General features: G+C 39.4%; 7 protein-coding genes across 7 annotated transcripts; 5 read left to right on the top strand and 2 right to left on the bottom strand. All coding sequences in view use genetic code 12, as the record gives it.

Moving 5' to 3' along the window:
* Nucleotides 1-570: 570 nt before the first annotated feature.
* I9W82_003329 (uncharacterized protein) lies at nt 571-1,416 on the top strand (the record flags this gene model as incomplete). Its single annotated transcript, XM_067692282.1, has 1 exon — nt 571-1,416. One exon carries the CDS (start codon nt 571-573, stop codon nt 1,414-1,416), a length of 846 nt encoding a protein of 281 aa, XP_067548677.1.
* A 481-nt stretch (nt 1,417-1,897) lies between these two features.
* Nucleotides 1,898-2,872, top strand: I9W82_003328 (uncharacterized protein; the record flags this gene model as incomplete). Its single annotated transcript, XM_067692281.1, has 1 exon — nt 1,898-2,872. The coding sequence occupies one exon, from the start codon at nt 1,898-1,900 to the stop codon at nt 2,870-2,872; it is 975 nt and encodes a 324-aa protein (XP_067548676.1).
* Nucleotides 2,873-2,935: 63 nt separating this feature from the next.
* ENP2 (ribosome biosynthesis protein) lies at nt 2,936-4,966 on the top strand (the record flags this gene model as incomplete). Its single annotated transcript, XM_067692280.1, has 1 exon — nt 2,936-4,966. One exon carries the CDS (start codon nt 2,936-2,938, stop codon nt 4,964-4,966), a length of 2,031 nt encoding a protein of 676 aa, XP_067548675.1.
* A 62-nt stretch (nt 4,967-5,028) lies between these two features.
* On the top strand, nt 5,029-5,649 carry ISY1 (Isy1p; the record flags this gene model as incomplete). The annotated part of the gene is made up of 1 exon (XM_067692279.1): nt 5,029-5,649. One exon carries the CDS (start codon nt 5,029-5,031, stop codon nt 5,647-5,649), a length of 621 nt encoding a protein of 206 aa, XP_067548674.1.
* Nucleotides 5,650-5,675: 26 nt separating this feature from the next.
* Nucleotides 5,676-6,344, bottom strand: PNC1 (nicotinamidase; the record flags this gene model as incomplete). Its single annotated transcript, XM_067692278.1, has 1 exon — nt 5,676-6,344. One exon carries the CDS (start codon nt 6,342-6,344, stop codon nt 5,676-5,678), a length of 669 nt encoding a protein of 222 aa, XP_067548673.1.
* Nucleotides 6,345-8,874: 2,530 nt separating this feature from the next.
* I9W82_003324 (uncharacterized protein) lies at nt 8,875-10,690 on the top strand (the record flags this gene model as incomplete). The annotated part of the gene is made up of 2 exons (XM_067692277.1): nt 8,875-9,637; nt 9,735-10,690. The coding sequence occupies 2 exons, from the start codon at nt 8,875-8,877 to the stop codon at nt 10,688-10,690; spliced, it is 1,719 nt and encodes a 572-aa protein (XP_067548672.1).
* A 4-nt stretch (nt 10,691-10,694) lies between these two features.
* On the bottom strand, nt 10,695-13,938 carry I9W82_003323 (ribosome dissociation factor GTPase; the record flags this gene model as incomplete). The annotated part of the gene is made up of 4 exons (XM_067692276.1): nt 10,695-12,670; nt 12,789-13,080; nt 13,221-13,239; nt 13,442-13,938. The coding sequence occupies 4 exons, from the start codon at nt 13,936-13,938 to the stop codon at nt 10,695-10,697; spliced, it is 2,784 nt and encodes a 927-aa protein (XP_067548671.1).
* Nucleotides 13,939-13,972: the final 34 nt, after the last annotated feature.

The following is a 13,972-nucleotide window of genomic DNA, read 5'->3' as shown; positions in this document are numbered from 1 at the left end:
TTCTAGACCATTTGCACTGACATGACAAACTTTTCTTGCATGATTTAGCATTACATTGCATAAAGGGAGCCTTAACGGAAATGTGCTTGGCCTCTGACCCTGATATATTCAGCTCAATTTTCGGATAGTAACAAACGCTCGAGTACAGAACACAGCATTGCGCAAGTTGGCTCTTGCACTTTCAATAGACGGAGTCACAGCAGACAATCATCGAGCCAATACCAACAAGTCTCTAGTATGTTTTTGCCACCAAAGTGCACACATCTACCGCATCCGGATAATTGAGCGACCGATCATTAACAGCTCCGTAGACTGCTATAATATTCGTGACGTATTTTTTTTTGTTAGATAATAAACCGATCACCAACGTATAAACCTTAAGCCAACCGGGAATGTACCCTGAAGTACATCTTACACTGTGAGTTAAGGCAAAAGGCACAGCCGAAATATCAAAGATGACAAATCACAATCACTTTGTAGATGGCCCTGATAATACACGGAAGAATATTTTAAATTGATATTTTTTATTATTTTTTTTCCTTTTGGTTGTTAGTCACCTATCAAACCTCAATGCCAGCATTCAAACAAGTGGATGTGTTCACATCAAAGCCATTCAAAGGCAACCCTGTGGCTGTAATTATGGATGCCAGTGGCTTGGACACCGAAGAGATGCAATTGATAGCCAATTGGACAAACCTTTCCGAAACAACATTTGTCCTCCCAGCAACTTCCAACAAGGCTGATTATCGTGTTCGCATATTTACTCCAAAAAGCGAATTACCCTTTGCTGGTCACCCGACTATTGGTACAGCCCACGCATTGCTTGAGTCTGGGTTGATTTCTGCCAAAAATGGTCTGGTTGTTCAAGAATGCGGGGCGGGACTAGTCAATTTAACTATAGGGCAAACGGGGTCCATATCCTTTGAGTTGCCACATCCAACTATTCTGCCATTAAATGAGGGGCAAATTGATGCACTCGAGAGTGATTTAGGATGTGCAATTGATAGAAAATTGAGGCCAGCTCTTGTTGATGTTGGTGCTCGTTGGATAGTAGCACATGTGACTGATGCTAAAACTGTGTTGTCTGTACAACCAAATTTTGCCTCAATGTCAAAGCACGACGAGCAATTAGGGTCCACAGGAGTAACCATATACGGAGAGTGGTCTGAAGACCATATCGAAGTTCGCTCATTTGCTCCTGTCTGTGGTGTGGACGAAGACCCCGTTTGTGGCAGTGGCAATGGTTCTGTTGCGGCATTTATTAGATCACACGGATGCCAAGATCATGCTTTACAGTCGTCACAGGGAAAAATCGTTGGCCGCGAGGGTGCTCTCAAGTTGAGTATATCCGAAGAAAAGATTTTGGTTGGTGGAAGCGCTATTACTTGCATCGAAGGGACAATAAACGCCAAATAGGGTGAGGGACTTTTCAGGAACGTCCTGCGGAATAGCTGTACTTTCTTATAGGTGACTAAACGCGTTCTACAACTTTTCATCCTGATTGTAAATGAATATAGCTCTTTTTTCCAACCAACGAAGACTACAATATGCTGCTAAGATGCCAGAGCTTGGTAAACTCTTTTGTCAGTGTCATGTGACTCTCTCTCTCTCTCTTCCGACATTTTTTTGTATTCCCTCCGCGACATTTTTACTGTTTTTTTTTGTTGTGTCAGATTTCTCCCAAAGTTTTGTTGCAAAACTGATCCACCACTGACACGTATGCCACCAACCACCAATTTTATCTTCTCATAAGTCTCCTTTGGCTTTGAGTTATGAAACAATAATCAATACAGCACCTTACTCCATTTATTATCTGCTTTCATCTAAATAGAAGCACAGACAAAAACACACTGACACCACGTTTGACTTTTCACAGCAGTGACCTCACCACACCATAATGAATACTGAGAGTGTGGACACTGAAAGCAAAAGCTGGGTTGACATTTTGCGAGATAAAACGTCAGCAGATTCAGGCAACCAGGGCACTCCAAGATATCACAAGCCCAACTTGACTGAATCCTTACAATTTATTTTACAAGTGTTGGATCAGGGTACTACAACTTTGAATAGTCGGTCAGTAAAACAGTTGCTCACTTCCTTTGAAGTTATTGGCTCGTCATCAGATTATGAAATTTATTCAAACTACAATGAGTTGAGAACAAACACTTCCATCCTTACTGTCTTTCTTTACCTAAATTACTTGCTCAGCCATAGTGTGAGTTCCTATTACGGCGACCCCCTCCCACACCAAATCAGTTCAAAATTCAAAGCATTTCAATTTCCTCCATTTGACAAGCCCGAAGAATTTGTCACCACCCCATCAGACTTGTTAAATGAGAGTCAAAAATTGGAAAACTTGTATCAACTACAAGTACACACACTAGAGCTCATTGATCACTATATGGAAAAGGAGCGTGGAAATTTCAACTCAGGAAGTGCTGAAGTTCAAACCAAAGTGATCCTATCCTTCTACGAATTGTTTCTTGCCAGTGTGCTTTCCACTCGTATATGTTGCAAAGACTACATTCAATCCAAGAAGTCTCGGATCGAACAACAAACCAATGCTATCCTCAACAAAGTCTTAAACTTTCAATACAGCACTGTAAGCACTTCACGACTTTGGGTGTGTCTAGTCAACTATGCCAACGACATTTGCTACAGTGACCTCAGGTATATAATTAATTTTATTGAACTTTTTGAAGACTTATTGCGTGCTAATGGAAAAGTTTTAAAAGATGATCTTGTTCAAGGTGGGTTGCAATTCTTTGTGGATACATTCAAGCCTGACCATGTTTGGTTTGAAGCGGTTGTTGATTCTGTTGATGATTGTACTATAGAGTCTTCTGAGTTTAAATATTTGTACAGCTTATGATGAGATGAGAAGAAAAAAAAAAAAAAATTAATCTTTAAGAAATCATTTCCACCTCTACAAGCAATGGTTCTTAAATCTACATCTGCTGGAAATGTTTCCATATATCAAGTATCGGGATCCAACGTATCTCGATCGTTACCTGACTGGATTGCGAAGAAAAGAAAGAAGGCTTTGAAACAAGATATTGACTATTCCAATCGTATTGAGCTAATTCAGGACTTTGAGTTTAGTGAAGCATCCAACAAGATTAAGGTTTCACCCGATGGACAGTACTGCATGGCAACTGGTACTTACAAGCCCCAGATCCACGTCTACGATTTTGCCAATTTGTCACTCAAATTTGAACGTCATACCGATTGTGAAAATGTTGACTTTGCCATACTCAGTCAAGATTGGACCAAGTCAGTGCACTTGCAAGTGGACAGGAGTATAGAATTTCAAACTAAAGGGGGAATATACTACAAGACGAGAATACCCAAGTTCGGACGAAGTTTGTGCTATAACGAAGTAAACTGTGACTTGCTTGTGGGTGCCCTGGGGAACGAATTATACAGATTAAATTTGGAACAAGGTAGGTATTTAAACCCTTTGCAATTGGAGACTGATAGAGGTGTCAACATGGTGGCGATAAATAAAGTTCACGGTCTAATATCTGCTGGGCTTGAAGATGGTACAGTTGAGTTTTGGGATCCAAGATCGAAATCGCGAGCAGGAAAGTTATGGATCGATGAGCAGTTAAACGAATCAGGTATACAAGTGACAGCTGTGAGTTATCGTCAGGATGGACTAAACTTTGCCTGCGGTACATCAAGTGGAAAAACTTTGCTCTATGATTTACGTACCAACCAGCCATCCATAGTCAAAGATCAAGGTTACGGATTTGATATCAAGAATATTGTATGGTTGGAAAATACATTGAAGCCAGACACAGTTTTAACCAGTGACAAGCGTATTGCAAAGATTTGGGATAGAAATACCGGGAAACCATTTGCATCTATGGAACCAACAGTCGATATAAATGACGTTTGCCATGTCTCTGACTCGGGAATGTTTTTCATGGCCAATGAAGGTATGCCAATGCACACATATTATATTCCTAACTTGGGTCCTGCACCTTCTTGGTGTTCATTCTTGGACAATGTCACTGAAGAGTTGGAAGAGAAGCCTTCAGATACAATCTACTCCAACTACAGATTTATTACCAAGGACGATGTACGTAAATTGAACTTGGGCCACTTGATTGGCTCAAAGGTTTTACGTTCGTACATGCATGGTTTCTTTATTGATACGGAGTTGTATGAAAAAGTCAACCTTATTGCCAATCCAGACTCATTACGGGATCAAAGAGAACGTGATATTAGGAAGAAGATTGAAAAGGAGAGAGAATCGAGAATCAGATCCACAGGTGCCATTACAAACACCAAAATCAAGGTTAACAAAGATTTGGCGAGTAGGTTGCAAGAGAAAGTTGGAGGACATGCTGCTGAGAGTGTCATTAATGATGATAGATTCAAGGAAATGTTTGAGAACCCTGATTTCCAAGTTGATGAGGAATCTCATGAATATAAACAATTGAATCCAGTTAAGGCACCAGAAAAGGATATCACAAGGTCTAGGGGATTAACTGCCGCAGAAGAGTCTGATGAGGAAAGATATAATGGGAATGGAGAAGCAGAAAGTGAAGAAGAGAGCGAAGAGTCTGAAAGTGAGGAAAGCGAAGATGAAGAAGCAAGGAAGGCACACAAAGCCAAGCTTGACAAAGAATTGGCCAAGTTGAGAAAGAAGAAGGAAGAGGAAAAGAGGTTCAAGAATGAAATGAAGGTTCTCGCTAAAGAAGCACCAATGGGGTCCACCAAATTGAAAGAGACATTTGCTTCTCAGGTCAAGAACTTGCACAGAGTCAGCAAACCTAAGGATGATTCCAGGCTTCAAAGACACGCCAAAGGAGAAGCTGAACTTACATTTGTTCCTAGGAGCAAGGAGAAGAAGTACAGACCCAAGAAGGACGATGAAAATGGTGTGGATAAAGGTAGAACCAAGCAAAGATTTGAGGGCCGTAGAATTGCTTCAAGGAATCAATTTAGAGGTATGTAGAAGCATCTGAACACAAAGAAAAAATAAAAAAAATTAATAGACTATTCTTCATCACCAAAAATATGTCTCTCAACAACTTTCAAGAATACAAGAATAAAGAATCGGGAGCTCTAGATACGAATCCTCAAAATCGTCCCAAATATGTTCAAAAAGTGCAATCCATCCCGCAAGCGGAAATATGGCGAAATATAGTTCTTGGAGAAATTTCATCCAAATTGACCCAAATTAACGATACACAAACGAGTGATGCACGTCTTCGAGAGTTGAATGATGCGTTGAATCAGCTATTTAAAGAGAAGCGAAGTTGGGAGTACCATATAAAAAATCTTGGAGGAAATGACTATATTCACAACACCAAAGATATGATAAATTCAGGAGTCAATGTTGCTGGATGGAGGTATTTTGGTAGGGCGAAGGAGTTACCAGATGTGAAAACAATGATTGAGGAGAAGAAAAGACAGAACAAGAGGGGAAATGGAGGTGAATCAAAAGACCTAGAGAAGAGATTGGATGATTATTACTATGGGAAGCAGAAAGATAGTAACCAGCTTCTTGAATTTGAGCTGAGGCGAAGTAGGGAACTAAGGAAAAGTGAAGAGAATGTTACAAAGGTATCACTCAAGGATCTCCCTGATCAGGAGAAGTTTGCACAATGGATAGCTACAAAAAATGTAAAAGAATAAATGTCATAATAGAATCGTAACTTTGATTAGACTTTGATATCCAGTATTTCATTTACAACAATTACACCGGAATTCTTGTAGGTCTCATCCACTTTCGACTCATTTTCTGGCGTAACACTCTTACTCAAGCTCTTCACCACATAAGTCTTGAACAGTTTTGCAGAATCAATAGCCGAATTCATCACACAGTAGTCAAAAGCGAGTCCAACAAACACAACTTCATCAATCTGATGATCAAGAAGAGTTTGCTTCACCTCTGTGTGATGTAGTCCCCATGTATCTTGAAAGCACGAGTAATACTCTCGATCTTGCAAGTACCCCTTTTTGACGTTGGCTGTAGGTACACTTTGAATTCCATCGAAAGCTTTTGCAAAGCTCAGCTCCAACTCCGCACCAGCACTCCCTTGAACACAATGATCTGGCCACACAAACTGTTTCTTAACTTCTCCAGTTTCAGGATGTTTAAAGTCCAACTCAGTGAATGGCTTAACACCGTGTTGGGAAGCAAAAGATGTATGGTCTGATGGGTGCCAATCCTGCGTTGCGATAACCAAGGACCATTGGTTTAAAAGTGGCGGATTAATGAGATCAATAATTGGCTTGACAATTGACCTTCCATTGGCTATTGCAAGAGATCCATTAGGTGGTAGGAAATCCTCTTGTAGGTCAACAACAACAAGCGCTTTTCTGGTCATGATTGTGGATAGTATTTTCCAGGGATAAAAAAAGTTTCGTGGTTAGATTATTTTATATCATTAGTTAAAAGCTATTTAATACCACGAGACATACATATGCAATATGCTGTGACGCAATGTACATCACACCGATTAGTGCTTCCTTATTCCTCATTCAATGGTTAGAATTTCAAAAGCCCGATTGCGTCATTGATAATACCAGTCATCAATACGCCCACAACGATGATGTCCATAATATGCAATCCTGGAAACAGCAAGAACCCCCACAAGCAGCAAAACCCTATATGTAACATCACAACGCAGAATGCAAAAAACAGGTAAAAGGCGTATAATAAAAGCTGCCTCCAATGAATAACTATTTCCAACGATTCAGATCCTAATTGAAAGGCTTGCGAGTACAACTCTGTCTTAATATAGTGGCTTGGGTTCTTGAAGGAATTGACACCAAACAATATCAAATCGAGTGCTTCTGCTTCTTGTGTGTTGAGTCTCTTGTCGTCTTTTGATAACACAATTGATGTAACTTGCTGCAAGCTTCTTCTACAAAGGACAATATTCTCAAGTACCTCGTAAATCACTAGCGAACCACAAAAGACAACAATCAAACTCAGCCAGAGCAACCAATGAGTCCAAATCTTTGGGTAGGGTTCCCGCCACATTTGTTGAATTGCATTTATGACTTTCGTGACTTGTGGATTCATTTCTGGGAATAGAGTTGGTTGATTGAGAATGATGTGTTGAAGTGTAGCTTTTTTCTTTCTGTGTTTGGGTGGTTGTAAATCAGCGAATTTTTGGTTGCAAGAATTCACGTGATTGACCAACTACTTTGCCTTCCTCTTTTATTGGCAAAAGATGCTCAATGGTGGATAGAGATTGCGTGGGAGTATTAACTATTAGATCTCTGTGGGCATTTACTACATATATTTATGGTATGAGCTCTAATTCCAAAGGTAGCCACTGAAAGCGCAGTTTTCAAATCCACTTCTCTCCACTCGTTTTCAACACATAACTATATTGTTGGCACTCTTTTGAAAGCAAGGTGCATTATTACTACTAGAAACAAGAAGGTTAACGTATCCCAGGCATGTATTCTTATCATTAATCTTAAAAGCAAAGTCAATAATGTACATTTGACCACATAAACAAGTGTAAACACAGTAGTGTAGTTTCGATGATCCTCAATATCATTGAGTAGTCGAAAAAACAGCAGTTGGTCATTGCGAGTTTTGTTTGTAAGCCTAAATTGTCCTTCATTATCGATATATATAATTGATAAGTTTGTTTCCCGGGGAAACTTCCATTTGATGGCACTCACGTTGAGATAGACATTGAGAAGTACATTAATAGTAAGGATTATTCCAACAATTATGAGACAAGTAAGGAACTTCAAGTCTGTGATTGCATCCAATATTGACCCTAAAGCTTCCGTTAACCTGAAATTTTGTAACAAGATGACAATCTTGACAAACAACAGCAATCCATCACCAGAAGAATCAATTGAACTCTCAACCAGACCACATGTTGGTTCTGAAAGGGTATTAATGGTATCTGTTAAACTCATGCGTAATGTGTGAAGTAAATGGTTGCTTCAATTGGAGAAGAAAAGAAAAATGGGTGGTATTTTGGTTGCAAGAATTAACAATTTAGATTGTGAGACTATGTGCATGTCATTTTACTGATTCTCAACAAGCTATAGGCTTTTCGATCCATATGCATCACTGAGCTGATCAGCTGGATCACTTTTGGGAAGATTACACTATCTCTAGAGCACAATATCTTTAAGTTAAATTGCATAAGCTGAAATTTTGTAAAATGATGGACTTCTAGTGGGGAACCTTAAGCTCAACTTCGAAGAATGGAAGTACATCACTTCCGAATGCAATACTGCGAATAAGACTACTACATTGGTAACTCCAGTAGTCTACGTTAGCAAAGACCGAAAACTTGCAGATCTTAGTTACGTTGTTTCAAAATGGAGCTGTCTCTGTAATTTAGTGAGAAGATTAGCATCAGATATGACAACAATGAGTGCTTGTGCTGAACTAGGACTCTCTTATCCTGCCGTCACCTTGTTCCATGTTTTACTAGAATGCTGTGGATCACTTACATATTACCGATATCACAGAGCACCAATGGGGCTCTCCCATATTCTCCCGTGGGGAGAGGCTTTTCCGTAATCGCAATTGTAATCTTGATAAAATGTGGCTCTTTACCCCATTATTGTGAGTGATTAAAAAGATAATGAGAATTTCCAAAAGCCGAAGCGCGGAACGAAAGCCCGGACCGAGCATTTTTCGTGCCTTTCGATAAACTCGGCAATTGGAAACAAGGGGGGCGGGAGCGGCTTTAAACGGCGATTGCGGATCTTGCTCTTGTTTTGGGATTCAATTTTGGAGCCGTACCAGTAATCGGGTTTCTGATTTAAAGAGTACTGTTTCCCCTTCCCCAGTTGAATACCAAAAAACCAACTTTTTTTTTGTTCTCACAAACATAATCTGATCACACATTTTCACCAGTTCTGCTTTCAATAATGTCCTCAACTACAACAGAAAAGTCCAAAGAGCAAAAATTCCACGAATACATCTTGAACTTACCCCAGGACAAAGTCGACACTATCAAAGGCAAACCGTTGGAAGTATTGAAGGTGATTGACGACTATGGTGAGCATTTTATGGATATTGGTCGTCAAAAGGGGGAGTTAATCACCAAGGAAATTAGAGAAAAGAAACCAAAAGTTATGATTGAGCTTGGTGGGTACTTGGGATACTCGGCGGTATTGTTTGCCAATGAATTGATACAAGATCCCGAAGCCAAGTATTATAGTTTTGAAGTGAATCCTGAATTTGCCAAGATTGCTACCGATGTCATCCGGTTGGCTGGGTTGTCCAAGAAAATTGAAATCATTGTTGGGAAAGCAGCCTATACATTGGTAGACTTTAAAGAGAGACTCAACAAAAATGCCCTGTTCAAAGCCTTGGATTTCATCTTTATTGACCACTGGAAGGACTTGTATGTGCCTGATTTAAGGGAGTTGGAGTCTCTCAACTTTATTGCTCCAGGCACTGTGATTACCGCAGACAACATTCTTCTGCCTGGCGCTCCTGAATACGCCAAGTATTTAAGATTGTCTCCTGAAGAGAAGAAACTCTACAATGAGAATAATCCTAACCCTAATGGGGATGAGTTCTTGGGTAGATGGAACATCTTGTATGACACTAAAACGGTCAAGGTGGAGTACCCTAATGGTCGTGTGGATGCTGTTGAGATTACCAAGTGTACTGACTATCTCTCTGGTTAGATGTATAGGTTTGAATAAACGTTGTTAAGTAGAATTGGAAAGAAAAAAAATCTCCACCGTAACCCAACTTCCAGCATCAAATATAATGACAGACTTGACGCCCATATTCAACCAATGTGTAGATATTGTTCAATCTGAAACTAATGTGAAGAAACCCCTGCACCCAAAAGAGCAACCATTGTATCTAATCAAAGACACTTTCAACAAAGAATGTGTTGAGTTTTACCAAATTTTAACCAACTTGAGCCAATTTATCAACGAAATCAAAGCGGAGTATCTTGTTGTATCAGACAACGCTGCCAACTCAACCTCAAAGGATAAGGTTGACGAAGAGTTCAACACACGAGTACAACAATGTTTCAAGAAGCTTGCGGCTTTGGAAGCGTATGAGACCAAGAGACAGCAAATGGTTCAAGCAACACTACTGAAGCGATGGTTTTTCCAAGATGATAGTGAACAAGATATATACTTTGAAACTGAAGCTGGTCATAGACATCAAGTATTACGATTCCTAATGGAATCTCTTGTTAATTTATCCAAGACATACGAAAAGATGCAACGTAAACGTATTCAACGTGAAAAGCAACTAAATTCACTAAACTTTCAAAATATCAATGATGAACTAGAAAAGGATTTGGATAACTCAAAAATCTTTACGAGCTTAGACCAAATACAACGAGATATAGAAATGGAGGAGGAGACGCCACATTTTGAAATGAGTGATGAACAAATTCAGGAATTGGAATCTGAAAATAAAGAATTGCTCAATTTGAAAACAACTCAATTGAATCAAGTTGATATTATCCAACAATCAATTCTTGATATCGTAAACACCCAAAATGAGTTAAGTTTTAAACTACAGGAACAAGGCGATCAAATAAACAACTTGATGGATACTCATTCACAAGTGGAATTGGAAGTAAGAGAAGGTAATCGAACATTGAATAAAGCAACAAGAAAAAACAAGAGAGGGGCCAACTACTTGGTTACAATTTGTATTGTATTGGGTTGCCTTTTAGTGATTATAGACTTTCTAAAGTTTATATAGATGATTAAATTTCAGTGACTTTCCCTGCTCCTATAGTTTGACCTTCTCTACGAAGTACAATTCTTCCCAACTTTGAATTATCGTCGTAGGTTGTCAATGGCAAGGACGAGCCTCCATCAACTTCAATCTCAACAATTGCCTCTTGCCTCGAAGTCAAATGCAAAAGATTCTTCTTTTTCTTTTTGTTAGAATTTGTAATCTCTCTAATGTTGGTGATCCTGGCGGGGACTTGACTCGAGTTTCTAAACAATACAAATGGCATACCCACTAGAAGTGGCTTGTCCATATTGAATAAGTTGAGTGCAGCAACAAACTTTTTGACAGTCTTGATGGAAGACTTCACCTTTGTCACAATATCACCACTACGAACAATATCGATTGAATCGTTAGATACTTGGCTGCTTTTGAATATCAAGGTTACCAACTGACCACCAATTGCGAAATCAACAGTTTGTTGAGACACTTGAATGGACAGAATTTGTAAGGTTTCCTCACTAGGATGAAATACAATAGTCTCACCTGATTGTACAAATCCACTGTATATTTTACCAATCACCTTCAAGTCACCTTTATCCTTGTAAACGTCATGAACTGAGAGATAAAATGGTTCCTGTACAGCATTTGCTTTGGAAAGTTTCAGTAAGGGCACATTCTCAATGTATTGACCCAATGTGGGACCTGTGTACCACTTGAATGTCTCAATTGACTGATCTCTTTTTACCACGTTATTACCGGTCAAACCTGAAATGGGAATGAAATCAATTTGCTCTGGTTTAAAATCCACATCGGAACTCGTCAAAAACTCAAGCAACTGACTCTTTATCGTTTCAAACCTATTCTCATTCCAATCCTCTTTATCCATTTTGTTGACAACAACACATATTTTCTCAACACCCAAGCTCTTGGCCAAAATGGTGTGCTCTTTTGTCTGCCCATCTAAAGCAAATCCAGCCTCAAACTCACCGGTAATTGAGTCCACCACCAATAAGGCAAAATCAGCATTGGAGACACCACCGATCAACTGAGGAACAAAATCTCTATGACCTGGAGCATCAATGGCGGTGAACTTAGTAGTATCCACCTCAAAGTCAGTAGCACAGATATCTACTGTAACTCCATGACTCCTTTCTTCCTCAGTCTGGTCCATAATCCACGCCAATGCAAACGAACCTTTACCAATCTTTTCACTTTCCTTCACTAGTTTGTTAACCGTTTTGGCGTCAACAATACCATAGTCAAACAACAACCTACCCATTAGAGTGGACTTTCCAGCATCAACATGTCCAATCACCACAAAAGATTTATGAGGTTTAGTAAAATGTGGATTACTTACCAATTCTTTTCCAACGTCCACTTTCTTGAATGGTTTGGTCTCCTTAACCTTATTCGTGCTTTTCTCTTTTGGCTCATCGATCTGCAAGTTGGCAACACCTTCAAAAGCCTGCTTCTGTGCATTCAAAATTTCATCATCTGGTGAAGGTTTGTTGAAATTGTTTTGCACTTTGATAACTTTTTCTATAGGCAAGTTAGTAATGGGATGGAAAATGGAGTCATTCAATCGTCTTCGTTTGGTTTCATCATCATTGGTGGTGCTAGTCATCCAAAAGATGGACACGTTGTCTATAGGGTTATTGAGAATAATCGAGTCGTCTAATGCAATGTCGAATGAAATTGATGGCTTTTCGGAAGGAGGTGCCTGAGATGTCTGTGAATCATCTCGTCTGGGTGCTTCCAATCTCTTGTGTTTCTTTCTTAGTATATCTTCATTCGGTAGTATGGATACCTCTTCGTTGAGTGTCGGTATGTTAGACGTGAATTGATCCAAGATCGAACTGGATTGTTTTCCCGATCTTGCTTTTGCTAACCGTGATAACTTTGATGGTCCTGAAGAGGGCACCTCATCGATTGGCTTAGACAACTCATCCACAGAATGATTGTTCTCCTTCTCTCTCTTTTGAGCTCGTAGTTTTGCCAATTGTGCTAGTTTCGACATGAGTAGAAGAGATCTGGTTGTATATCATTTCATTTTTTTCCTCTCTCTTTTGCCATTTGCTTTTATTCAAAAAACGATCAAAATGTTTAGGTAGTTAATACATACTCTTGTAGTTAGATTTGAGCTCTTCAATCGATGGCTCTAGTTCAAAATAGTTAAAATAGAGTGCCTCTTTCAAGGCTAATTCAGGGATGTCATCATTGTACAATTTTAACTTTGCTTTCAATTGCGGTAATAAATCGTGAAGTAGGTCGTATTCTTCGTTTGTGAGTTTATCTTCATCAAATTGCTCTAGTTCATCTTGTGAGTTGTAGTCTAATTCATCCTCATCGTAGTCCATGGTTAATTGTGTTTGAGAAGAAGCCTTGAACTTTGGTTGAGAAGTTGTTTTGTAAATCTGAAGCGCACGATTTTGAGAAATTTTTCACGACATTGAGGACTTTGTAAGATGGTGATACTACGAAGAATGGAACGGCTTTGATGGTACACAACCTATCAATGGGTTCAGGAAGGGTCGTGTTTATGGGAATTCTATACCAGCTTGAGTGCGCTGTGGCTACACAATGAAAAGATTTCAGCGAGATCATGGTATATTAGTATATAGCTCTCATTATATAATCGCGACACTGGTTACAACATTTTTGCAACATAACTTCAACATTAAGAATAGTGGCGACAGAATAAGAGTACGTAAGTTTAAGTTGAGTTGAATCCCTATTGCAGATATATAACTACATATTCAATAGTTCTAAGCTTACGCGCCTGAATGAACTGCCAATTTGTTAAACAAAAACCCCTTTGATTGAACCGGCCTTGCATCTAAATATTCAGGAGATGCTAGAGCAGCATGATGCACAATACTCAAGGGAATACTGCCCATGGAACCCGAGTCGTCGTTCGATTTAACACACGCTTGTTTCACAATCCCTAGCTGCCTTTCATTGATTGGCAATCCATGAAGTGGACCTAGAGTTCCTCCAGTGGTTTTGAAGTAGTTGTCCAAGAACGTCGCCATAGCGAATGCAGCACTGAGTTCCCTTTCTAATAGGGTTGATATTTCAACGCAATTGTTCACTATGAGGTACTTTTTCACAAAAGCGGTTACCGTCTCAACAGCTGATAATGTACCCTTTGCTAACTTTAATACTAAAGTGTCGGGAGGTAGCACCGTAATATTGAACTCCTTTTCACTAATCAATGATTCATTCAAATATTTGTCGTCGGCCAAGTACTTGCTAAACTTTTCCAAATCCATTTCCAGTATATGTAGCTCTATGATGATCACTGTG

Source organism: Candida metapsilosis, assembly GCF_017655625.1.
Source record: "Candida metapsilosis strain BP57 chromosome Unknown scaffold3, whole genome shotgun sequence".
Lineage (NCBI taxonomy): Eukaryota > Fungi > Ascomycota > Pichiomycetes > Serinales > Debaryomycetaceae > Lodderomyces > Lodderomyces metapsilosis.
This window is presented reverse-complemented; position numbering and strand designations above follow the sequence as displayed.